At 45.4% G+C, this 12,046-nt stretch overlaps 1 protein-coding gene across 1 annotated transcript in view; it reads right to left on the bottom strand.

The window, feature by feature from the left end:
• The window catches only part of setbp1 (SET binding protein 1), a 37,885-nt gene that overhangs the window by 11,012 nt on the left and 14,827 nt on the right, over window positions 1-12,046 (bottom strand). The window contains exons 3-4 of the mRNA XM_084945453.1: window positions 2,178-2,599; window positions 10-1,950 (exon numbers count right to left, since the gene is read on the bottom strand). Coding sequence (XP_084801579.1) covers window positions 10-1,950; window positions 2,178-2,599 — 2,363 coding nt within the window. The remainder of the gene's footprint in view (window positions 1-9; window positions 1,951-2,177; window positions 2,600-12,046) is intronic.

Below are 12,046 nucleotides of genomic sequence, written 5' to 3'. Positions count from 1 at the left end.
CTACTGCACCTTCGTCGAGAGGCATGACCCTTCTCAGTTTGATCTGAGGTACTGTTGTTGTCCGTCCCAATCCCACTGTCACTGGGAATAGTCTCCTCACTGTGGGACTCGCTGATGGGGGACAGAGTTACCTCCTTCACTGATGCCCCCTCTGACAGGTGGGATGGTGAATTAGCCAGAAGTCGAGGAGGAGACAATTTCCATCCCCCAGTGAGAAAGCTCCTGCTTGCTGGTTTAGAGGGCAAGGCTGAAATGGGCTGCAAACTGGGCATAGCAGCATCAGAGTGACTGGCTCTTATAGACGGAGCACTAGAGCTGGGAGATGAGGTGGAGGAAGGCACTGCGGGGCATTCGTAGAGACTCGATGTGGAGACAGACAATGCTGGCTTGTCCCGAGTGGTTTTGGGAGGAGTGGAGCCTTGAGTTTCTGCTCTAGGTTTCCGCCCTCTCTTCTTACCAATGTAGATGGTTCCTCTTTTGCTCACATTTATCTGTTTTCCCAGTCGAGCTTCAATGGTGGATGCCATGGCACTCATAGCTGAGGTAACAGGAGCAGAAGATGACTTCAGAGCCAGAGTGCCATTTTGACTTGATCCTGAAAGGATTTCATTCAGGATGCTCTGCATTTTCCCAAGCTTCGTCTTATTCACTGGCCTGGATTGCCCCCTTCCACGCTTTAGTTTGAGACTGTTGGCATTGGTCATCGTGGAGGCCATTTGCACTAAAGTGTTCAGTGTGTGCGTCTTCCTCCTACGATTTAGCCCTGCAGTGGTTTCCTGGGCCAATGGGCTTGGAGGTGAGGTGGAAGTGGCCTCGTGAATGGTCTCCACAGTTAGGAGTGGCTGTTTCTTGGGGCGTCCTCGTTTCCTCTTAATGGGAGTGTGGACTGTCAGGCTGTCAGTGTTGGTGTAGAGCGGGCTGGAAGGGGTAATGGGGAAAGCAGAGGGCGGGTCAGCTAAGGTTGCGAGGCTACCCAAGGTTTCTCTCTGCGGTGATGTAATGCTGGCATGGCTTTTTGATTTCAGGTAGGACCACCTGTCGTTGGCCTTGGTCGGTCTGGAACTGGCCGTAGAGCTGGTGCTGTGACTTGGGCTCGGACTCATATCGGCTCTTGATCTGGGGCTTGGACTGGGGCTGATGTTTGCCCTGGGTCTGGGGCTGGGGATAGGGCTGATGTTACTCCGGGGGCTGGGGCTGGGGTTTGGGCAGGGGAATCTAGGGTTCAAGCTGAGACTGGGTTTGCTGATGTGATTGTGAGCTGGATCTCTGGGTTTAAGGGTGTCCGCGCTGATCTTAGGACGACCCAAGGGGTTCTTTTTCATCCTGTTTGCGCTCAGATGTGACTCTTGGTCAGCCCCATTTGTAACTGTCTCTCCCATTTCCACCCTGTCCACTCTCTCTCCCTTTTCTCTTTTGTCAACTTTATCTCCTCTTTCTGCTTTATCCAGCCTTTCTGCGCCGATATCAGCTTGACTCACGAATCGAGAATCATTTTTGTGAGTTTCTATCTTATGTGCTCCTCTGGCTTCTAAAGGCCCAGGCTGCTGCTTCTCTGTTGCATCAGAGTCCAGAGTCCGCTGCTGAGATTGCTCCTCTACAGAAAACGACTCGTCAAAAGAAGGCCTTCTCCGCCTCTTTCTTCCTTTCGCTTCCTCTGCCAGCATGGGCATCCCTCTGTCTTCTTCGTCTCCTTTCCTCCCAGCAATTGCTCGCTCTCGTTCCTCTTTTCTCCTTTCCTCTCTTTCTTCATGGAACCGCTCAGCTGTCTCCTCTTGCCTGTACTTCTGCCTCTCCTCTGAATTATTTGGGCTCTCTGATCCTTTCTCTGGCTGTCCCCAATGTGAATCAGCACTGTGGGGATTACAGAGCATCCTCTGGGAGTCCTTCCTGCCGTACTTCCTCTTAATGTTCCCAAAGAGCTGCTCACTGACCTCTTGCAGACCCTTCCCCCTGGAGAGATTTACACAGAGAAATAATTAGGATGAGTGCGATAAAATGAAGAGAATGGATAGTTTTGTATTTCACCAACACTGCGCAGAATACTTACTACCTAATTTGAATCACCGTGTCAAGTTAATTAAAACATCTTCCTTTTAAATTTCACTACTGTAACTTTCACATTCCATTCACAGTGCACAGTTCATGATATCATGCATCACAAGGAAATTAAAATATACCTGCTGAGAGAGGTCAAGTTGAGAATACTGGCATCTGTGACCACTGGCAGCTGCAGATCTGGAGTCAGAGACCGCTGAGGTGAGGGACTTTGCGTCGCCGTTCGTGAGAAAGCTTGGCTCGGATCTAGCAACGAGCCTCTGCTGTCTGCTGCCAAGTCTCTGGCTGCCTCAGAATCCGCAGGATGGGCTGGAGACGCAGAAGGTGCTGCAGACGGAATCCAGTCTGTACCGATTTGGTGCTGGGGTGCGTGAGTGTGTTGAAATTTCTGAGTGGGGGAGAGCTGCGTTTGCTGTGTGTGCGAGAGTGCGTGTGCAGGATGGAGGGAGCTGCGAAGCTGGTGTTTGAGAGAAGGATTATCTCCCAGTAGTTGCAGCAGGCCTCCCTCTCTCTGCTCTGGCATTCTGAACTGGCGCTCATATGTCTGGGGATGACACAAAAAGAGACACAAAGACTGGTGACTACATTTAAACTGCAATCATGAGACAGCCTTATATAGCTGCAGGGATAGACGAATGATATGATAATGATAATGTGATTGTAAAACTATGACTGCTCTATTTCCTGTCTTCTTAACATTAGCCTATCTCCACAGATATAACATGTGCATAGCACAGCAACCAGTTCAGCATATATTATCGTTTTTTTGTCAGCACTTATCACATCTCTGATTTTCTCTAATATGACAGCTTTTGCAGTAGATCTGAAGATTTTCATGCATCTCGCGTGCATGAGAAAACAGTGTGCAACAGAACAAAAGGCTTGTTTACAGAGTAATTAAATTCCTGTGGCAAGGATGTTGCATGCTGTGAGAGCTAAGGGAATCAAGTTGGGGGTGTCTGAGTACTAAACACAGTAGCATAGCGAAGCTGCGTCCCTGCACTAGATCCATCATTATTTACTGCAGATCATATTTATGTTTGTGACAGCTCTCATACGCTTTTCTCAACTATAACTGCAATGTCATGCTGTCAAGAAGGCGCCGTGCACAACATATGTCCCGGAAGTAAGATATAATTTATATACATTTTCTTTCACTGAAACGCCACAAATCTGAAGTAAGCCTCTGCTCGGTTAGACTTGTCCACTTAAAGGAGAAAATACTAAACCTTAATATACTGTATTGCCCCCACATAACTCTGCTTAATGTATCACTGCTGCATAATCAGTGTACTGCTGGAAGATGAGAAATAGAGCAGCGGATGGCCTTTGTGGTTTAGCCTGTTATTAACAGACTCAGTATGACGCAACGAGACACTGTTCTGCTGCGCTGCAGGGAGATGTAACCTAACCACAGGCCTGCCTCTCAGCATGTACACAGGGGCGTGCAAGTGCACACGCACACACTCACGCTTGTATACAGTAGATGCACACATTTCAAAGACTCAAAATCCCGGCTACACACGTTTGAAAACGCTAATCTGGTCTAGATGGAGCAGCTCCTTGTCAGTTGATAAGATATCTCCTCTTCACAGATAAATATACACAGCCACGCAGACGCACAACAATAAAATCTATCGTGCACTTTTATGACAGCGTACATATTTGCGAGGTCAAGAGTGCCATATATTTCCCTTCCCTGCTAACATCCAGTTCAGCCTTCATCTCCTCTGTTGCTTCCCTATCACTCTCTCTGCTCTCCCGACTGCTGTCGGTAGTCAAGTAGTGACACTCATTATGTTTCCACACTTGTTGCAGAAGCTGTTTATTGGCCAGAAGCAGTCTGCACGAATTCACAAGCACAAAAACACACATACACACACACAAAAACGCTGAGAGGCACAACACTCACAACACATGGGTGAAAACACATACTGGGCACGTGCGCAAATGCTGAGCGCTGTAAATGATTAACGAAGCCAGCAAATGCAGGTATGTAAATGCACGCTCAAATTTATCTCCTGAACGCACTGCCATGGTATCCTTTCAGTTGTGAAGTATATGTGTGTGTGTGTGTATACACATTGACACTGGAGAAGAGGCGCTGTGAGTCCACAGAGGGGTAAGATGACAGACACCTGATACACACTTGCTTTCTCATTTAACCTGTCCTAGAATACCTGCTGTTTCAGGTTAAAGGAGGGCACAGGAAAAAAAACAGACAGCAGGGCGATGGGGGCGGTTAAGAGTGCGACCGGCAGACATACACTACGCACACAGAGAAAATGTATCTTCCCCACTGACCACAAAGCAACCACAGAGAGATAATAAAGAGAGGGACACCTTTCCTACAAGAGACAGGAGAGCAAAAGAGAAGAAAAAAAAATTAAGAAATAGAAAGCCCCCTCCTCCTACTTTTTTCCGGTTGAAGCTGGGTTGCTGGCACCGGTTCAGCTTTTTGTTCTTAGTTTCCTCCCTTCTACCACTCTCCTCCGTCTCCCCTCCTCTATGCCTCTTATACTCGACAAAGCATTTCCAGGGAAAAATCACGCATTGTCTGATATTCCAGCAAGCAAATACAAATAGTTGCCATACAAACTGAGGCACTCCCATAGTTGTTGTTGTTGTTGTTGTTGTTGCTGTGAGCACAGTGAAACTTTCCTTCTTTGTCTTTTCCTGACAGGGTCAGCTTACTCACTTAACCATTCACTTATTCACATTTTGATTTACATTTCATAAAGAACTCCAAATTTGCACTTGCATGCTTTGTATTGCCCTTTCATCACCACACTGGTGGTCAATACCATGCACTAAAAACTTGTTACTCATAGGTCTCCAGAGCCTGCATAAGCAAGCAAATTGATTCAGATGGGTTTTTTTCTAATGTTTGTTTTATACACTGCCTGCTCTTGTGGTGCACTCTGTGAATAAGCCATTATCTCCCTGTGCTACTGCTGACCTGCAGCAGGGGGCAGCGGTCGGGAAATGAGCATAAGCACTGGACTCTGACCCGTGTGCAGCTCACAAGCGAAAAAGAACTGTGAAGCTTCAACCTTTTTCCACACAGGCCATCTTTCTACAAGACCCCTACTGATCACATAACGATAAACACCAGCTCAGGGCCGAACCAAAGCATCTTTGCTTCTCAACCCATCTGACGCACTCTTCTTCCCCCCGGGGCCCTTGGAGCTCTTGGGGCTGTGTTTACAACACGGCTGAGTCAACTGCCTTTTTTCTAAGATGTCTTTCTCTGGATCAGCACCGGAGCAACATGGATTTAATGCTGGCTGTCCAACACCTGAGTGCAGGCAGATATGGAGCTGTACATTCCTTTCCGGTGGTGACGTAACCATCAGATAAGGTCAGAGCACAGGAGGAGGAGGTCATGGATAATATGTGACTAAGTGCTGCAATCACCCAACTGAAAGGCACTTTGCAAATGAGTCAGCATATATTTACTGACAAATAAGTGCATGTGTGTGTGTGTGTATAAATGTATCACGCTGAGCAGGCTGTTTTAAATGACAATCTGGATGTAAAACACAGTGTTCTTCTATCCTCCAGTTTGATGTGAGGGGAGGTATGTGCCGGTCCCTGCTGTCCTTTTCCTCTCCTGCAACCTTTAATTTCTCCACCAACAAACTGAAATTCAGGAACTGCTCCCGCTCCCTGACACACACACACACACACATGCACATAGCACCCTGGCTGCACCATTATACTGGGAAAGAACACCCTAAACAGGCACACCCAAATCTCACAACCAGACCCGCATATAAACACACACATATACAGGGGCAAACATATACACAACCTCCTTGCACGCGCACACGCGCGCACACACACACACACACACACACAGGCGCACACAAACACGCTGCCCTTCAAATAGTTTTTCGCAGCCTTTTATTTGGCTGCACGCCCAGCGGTTAGAGTGTTTCATTTTTCCCTGTGTATGGAACTGGGCAGCTGTCCAGACAGACACACAAAGAGAAAAAGAGAGTGAGAGAGAGAGGCACAGAGAGAGAGAGAAGGGAGAGAGGGAGAGAGTGGGAGGAAGGAATGGGGTGCAACTAAAAGAATGAGAGCAGCAGAAAGGGAGGGAAGAAGAGGACCAGCAGAAAAACAAGAAGAGAGGTGCCTAGACTCGTTTGCTACTGGTTCCCCTCCGAAACCTTATGATTGATATGATCCTCTCCTTTCCTCTCTGTAACACCTTGTCACGCAGCCTCTCTTGGTTTTGACACCATACTGTCTCCCTCTGCGCCCGTGGCCTTGTGCACTAACCCCCCCTCCCCCCTTCATCCCATCATCCTTTTTTTCTTCTTCTTTTTTCCCTTTTTTTTGGAGCTGACCATTTTCCTCCTGTGGGAACTACCACCCCACCACCCCGCCCGCTTCTCCCCAGCTCCATTCACAGCGCTGCTTCTCTGTGATCTGTGTTTCTGACAGGTCTGCACACACACACACACACACACACACACACACACACACACACACACACACACACACACACACACACACACACACACACACACACACACACACAGAGTTCCTCTGCAAACAAACACCATGAATACTAACAGGGCTTTGTATCCACAGCACTTAAAACGGGATAGAAAGGCGCGGGTTGGGAAGAGGGAGGGGGCGGAGGGGTGAGCGCAGAGAAAAGGAGGGAAAAGCGATGGAGGAGAAAAGAGGAGCTGTGGCACTGTGTTGATCTTGTGGCCACTCTCACAGACCTCCCCCCTCCCTCCTTGCCAACCCCCTTATCCTTGTTTCTCGTTCTCTCGTTCTTCCCACCAGTTCTCCCGGGAATAAAGACTTCCATTCATGCGCCTGAGGCAACCCACAGCAGGGGAGAGAAAAGAGGGAGGAGAAATGGGAGGAAAAAGGAGGGGTTGTCAAGGTGGGACAGTTTGTGGATCACTGGGATCAGGCCTACTGTCTAAAATTCTGTTTGTGTGTCTGCATGTCTGTTTTCACTCAGCATATTCCCGCTCAGCCAGCGCTTTACTATCTCAGATCTGGTGGCATCTGTGCCAGACAAAGCTTCATCTGGGAAACTTGGGTGGGAAAGTTTGGAAACTGGGCTCCATTGAAAAACTTCCACTCTCCACTTAATGCTGCAATTCCAAAACTATGTGTTCAGCCTACAGCCACAGTAGGAAAAAAGGGGCTCGAGCTAACTTTTTCTGGAGTATTTTCTTTCCTACGTGCCTTTTTATGTACCCTTCCTGCTGAGCATGATCAAGCCTTCGATCTATTGTGTATTCTTCCTTTAGATAGCTGTAAAGCACAAGCCGCATTCAAGGCACAGCAGTAGGTCTCAAGTAAAATGTTTCCTCCTACGTCCACAGCAGTAATCCTTCAGATTGGAGTGCTCCTAAAGATAGCAGCGAAACACCAAAGAGTCTCCTTGTCACACTCTCTTCAGACACGCTCAGAGGTAGATGACTCAATCTGAACAAAGCCCGTGATTGGCTGAACCGAAGCATGCTATTATGGTGCATTTGGAGGTTTTCACCCCCTCAGTAATGACAGACACATTTACGTGCTACATATAGTGTATATCTAATCCCTGCTATTAGCATTAATGGTGTGCATGGGCGCTGGTGTGCCCGGTTTTTGAATAGCTTTAACAACCACATTTGACTTTTTTTAAATGGCAATTATCCACAAATTGTTCCCTGTATGTACGTGTTCAAACAATCTATAGATGTCAGTCAGCACATAAGTTTAAAAACAAAGAAAATGTACAACATTAGAACAAGTGTAATGCTTTTTGGATGCAACATGACTACAGAAAGTTGTTAGAACAGCGTATCTTTTAGGGTAAGGAAATTATACAACAAAACAGGCATGCTGCACATAGTATAAAACCAACGCATTGTGTTGGTCACTTTACTCTGTGCACCATATGACCCAATCATAGCACTTCTGTACAACAGGAAACAATTAAGCTCCAATGAGCTGCTCAAAGTCCTAAGGGATGACTTCCTGTGTGGAATGATGGGTAATTCAAGACAGAAGCTGCGCTGAGATTAAACACTTCCTCTCTGGCAAACAGCAGTCTGTAACAGCCCCACTCACTGATTAGCTACTTAAAAATAATTCACTGCAAGTTATTGTTGTCTGTCTGGTTAGTGAATCGATATGCAGCCACATTACCTGCAGGTTTTTTCGCTTCTTTACCATCCAGCATATATTACTATATAACACTGCAATATCATACTCATATTGATAAAGAAAAGCAAATGAAAAACTCATTGCACATTACATTAGCCATGCATCTCATGTATTAGTGTATATTTCATGTATGTTTTTTTCTGCTTGTCATGGCATATGGAGTGAGGACACCTTAGCGTGTCATGCCACATGTCACATGTAAAATGCCTGCAAACAATTGTTAATGGATGACTAAATATACGTCTTGCAGAAGGACTCTGGTGTCTGCAAGGCAAGTTTTGAAGTTTGCGAAGGAACATTTTCATTGCTCGGTCTGAATGTTTCTGTGAATATCTCAAGTCCTCAGATGATCTCTGGCTTGTAAGGGTGTGGGGGAGTGGGGGTGGCAAGGAAGGAGACGGAGAACAAGTTAGAGAGCCACCGTAATGACATCCTCAGTGACAGGGAGAATGGGCAAAGTGAGACACAATAGTCTTAACCAATCAGACTGCCTGCCTCCCCTCAGGCCCCCTCTCACCAACAATAACGCCTTTGTGTGAGGCTGCACTCCACTCGTGTGTTCGCACACACACACACACACAGACCACAGCATCCTACACTTTCTCAGATGGTCACAAAAAGAGGTGGGTGAAGGAGAGCAGCACATCTACAACAACTACATGTATGCGTATACAAAACTGCCAGAATTAATGTCCTTTAGCTAGCTAGAAACCTGGCTCTCTGTGTATGTGTGTGTGAGTGCGTGTGAGTGTGTATGTGCATTTCCCTTCAAGCCCAGGCACATGACTGCAGCTGCCCCCTCACTCCCTCATCTAAAGCAGCACCCCTCCTTGGTGTGGGTGAGAGGTCACACAAAGTGGCATTCCTCTCGGTCTGAGAGCGAGCGAGCACTGAGCAGAGGGGGCAGAGGGAAAGAGAGAGAGTAGAAAACACCAGGGGTCAAATAAGCAACAGAGCGGGGCAGGTAAAAGATGAGGAGCATGGGGCATTCGTGAGTGTGTATTTCAGTGCGTGCATGTGAACATTTTGTATGCCTGTGTGCTGAAATGGACCAGTAAACAGAGGACCCTTGTGGCTCTTCTTTGCTTCATAAACACAGCTGTTTGTTTAGTCTGAGCTGCCCCAAGGGACAGACACACAGACAGAGGATAGACAGACACATTTATATCATTTATTCATGTCTGTATCCATACTTAAGAGACAACGAGCATAAACAAACAGCAGAAGTGCAGCATGATTATTTTACAAATCCTGGTGCAAAGAGATAAAACTGGGCAGAAAGAAAAAGACTGTAAAAAGCAGCTGGCTTCCATGCTTTTGAATGTTCAGTGTGAAACATGTAGCGCATTGATGTGTTTATATAAAGTTCAGAATCTTTTCAAACCAAACACTTGAAGAATAATAACAGTTTTAGAGCCTGGCCAATATTGGAAGGGCTAGGTTGAAAATTTTTAGCGATACACTTCTACGATGTTTAGATTGTGTATCGATCTGATCCGCATTCAAAACACTGAATCGGAAGTCAGTGACGATCTACAGCTGATCCATTCAGTTTAGCTTTACAGCTTTAGCAGCAGTGCGTCAGGTGCTAGCAGGAGAACTAAAGCAGCATGAAGGAAGCTAAAAGCAAAGGTGTAACAGGGTGGAGGTATTTAATTGGAGCTCCACCGACAGCTTTTATTTGTATCTTTACAACAGTTTTTGATTTGTGGTTAAGCGAGCTTCCTCTTTCTTTTAAACTTGATCTCACTGTCATATTTCATACAACACTTGTTGTACGGAAGGTTTTGCTAAAGTTACGGTAACATAACCTGTTATTTTTACACATTAACTATCTTTAGTAGGCTCCACTTCACACACAATGTGTGTGACGAGCAGTAAAAGGCGGTGCCCTCAGACTGAGGACTCAAACATGCTTCTGTTGTGGTCGTACGGAAAGCTCTACCGTTCGTCTACATATATATATATTTCTATATATATATATATATGTATAATCTTTGATGTTTGTTTGCACTTCTGCTTGTCGCTCCCTTGCCTATTGCAGCCAATTAGCGTTCGGCATAGCCTTATGCATGCATGCTGCGTGCTGTTGGGTTTTTGGAAGATGGCACAAAAGCGTTTTTGCGTAGGTCGGAAATTGTTCAAAAGGACACAACTGCGGTACCATAAATTAAGCATGAGCATCACCATATGTAACAGCAGTTTGCAGCAGCCTGATGACTTTCACACTGAGCTGAAAGCGAAACTAGTGCGTGATCTATCGGGTGACTAACACAAATACATTATTTACTTTTAATTTCATATGCTTTCAAATACCATAAATCCTCTTCAGTTTATCCAATTCTCAGTCATGTGGGGGCTGGAGCCTATCTCGGATACTAATAAATACCAATTCAGAAAATATTTATTTGCTACATTAAATTTTTTAATGTTGAAGTTGAGCCTTATGCATAAAAGAAAGAAATTCCAGGCTGTGATGATAACAGCTTAATAATTTAATGCTGTTATCAGACTGTGGCTTGGTATCGGTACCTATCTTAAAGGAAGGATTACAACTGTAAAAGGTCGGCTTGGTGAATCTCTCGTATCCATCCGTGCAATACAATTCATCAATACAGTGTAAAAAAAAATAAGTAGAGATGAATCCACTAAATTTGATGAAAACATTTGTAAATGCCAAAATGTCTTTTATCGAATTATGTGTTGTGAACACTGTAACCTCTTTCAGAAACACACACGCCCCCAACCTTCTGACAGGCACATCCCAGACAGCTGATGGGCCCCATCAGATTTCACTGACAAACACACTTGCAGTGAGACACAGTGAAAGTCAATACTCTTCGCCTTCTTCCCTTCTCTTCCTTTGACTCCCCGTCTCCTTCACTCCTCTCACCAAACATCCGCATCTATTCCTGTCGGACCTCCTCTCAAAACCACAGAATACACTCTTCCTCACACAGACAGACACACACACACACACACACACACACATATACACACACACTGACTAACCACAGGGGCAGAGGCATGATGGAGCCACACTAACAAAGCAGCCACCGGGAACACATGATGCTGTGACTCAACATCATCCGTGCCTGCAGAGGACATCAAAAATGGCTGCCCTCCAGATCATCCCACAGTCAAGTGAGTCACAACCGCTGTGCTGTCGCACAAATCAAATTCAGGCCTGTGTGTTTTCTATACAGTTTGCTCTTGATGTTTATTGCAATCTGTTCTTTTTGAAGACCTCAATGAATAAAAAAGGGCAAACAATGTCAAAATGATGTATTACAATTACGTTTTTATAAACAAGTCATAACTTCCAGTTGAGTTTACAACTATTCAACAGTGCAGTAATAAATATTTTATGCTTTTTATAAAATTATAGCCTGGATCAGTCATCAGTAAAGAGAGATTACACGATCTCTCGTTGGTTTTTCAGTCAATATCTACATTACAGGGATCATCCTGATGCTATAAAAAACGAGTTGGTAATGGAACAGTGGAAGTCTGTGAAAGTTCTGCTATTAGGCTGAAGCCCCCTAGAGTGAGAAAAACAACAATGGCCCAGTGGCATAAAACCATGACAGCTTTGTGAAACTTAGTGATTTTGGCCACAGCAGCAAACAACAGCAAATTTGAGGTAAACATAAGCTTATTATGCCTTATTTTAATTTCAGGAATGATATTCCAGGAAGTTTGACTTTTGTTCTTTTTATGACCCATATGAGGTTTTTAGACACGAGAACCACAAATATTGGTTTAGACATTGCACATGTTCTCACTGCTAGAAATACTCTGG

Source organism: Perissodus microlepis, chromosome 12, assembly GCF_051167445.1.
Source record: "Perissodus microlepis isolate ML-2025 ecotype Zambia chromosome 12, ASM5116744v1, whole genome shotgun sequence".
Taxonomy (NCBI): domain Eukaryota; kingdom Metazoa; phylum Chordata; class Actinopteri; order Cichliformes; family Cichlidae; genus Perissodus; species Perissodus microlepis.
Note: the sequence above shows the minus strand (reverse complement) of the source record. Positions and strands in the feature narration are given on the sequence as shown.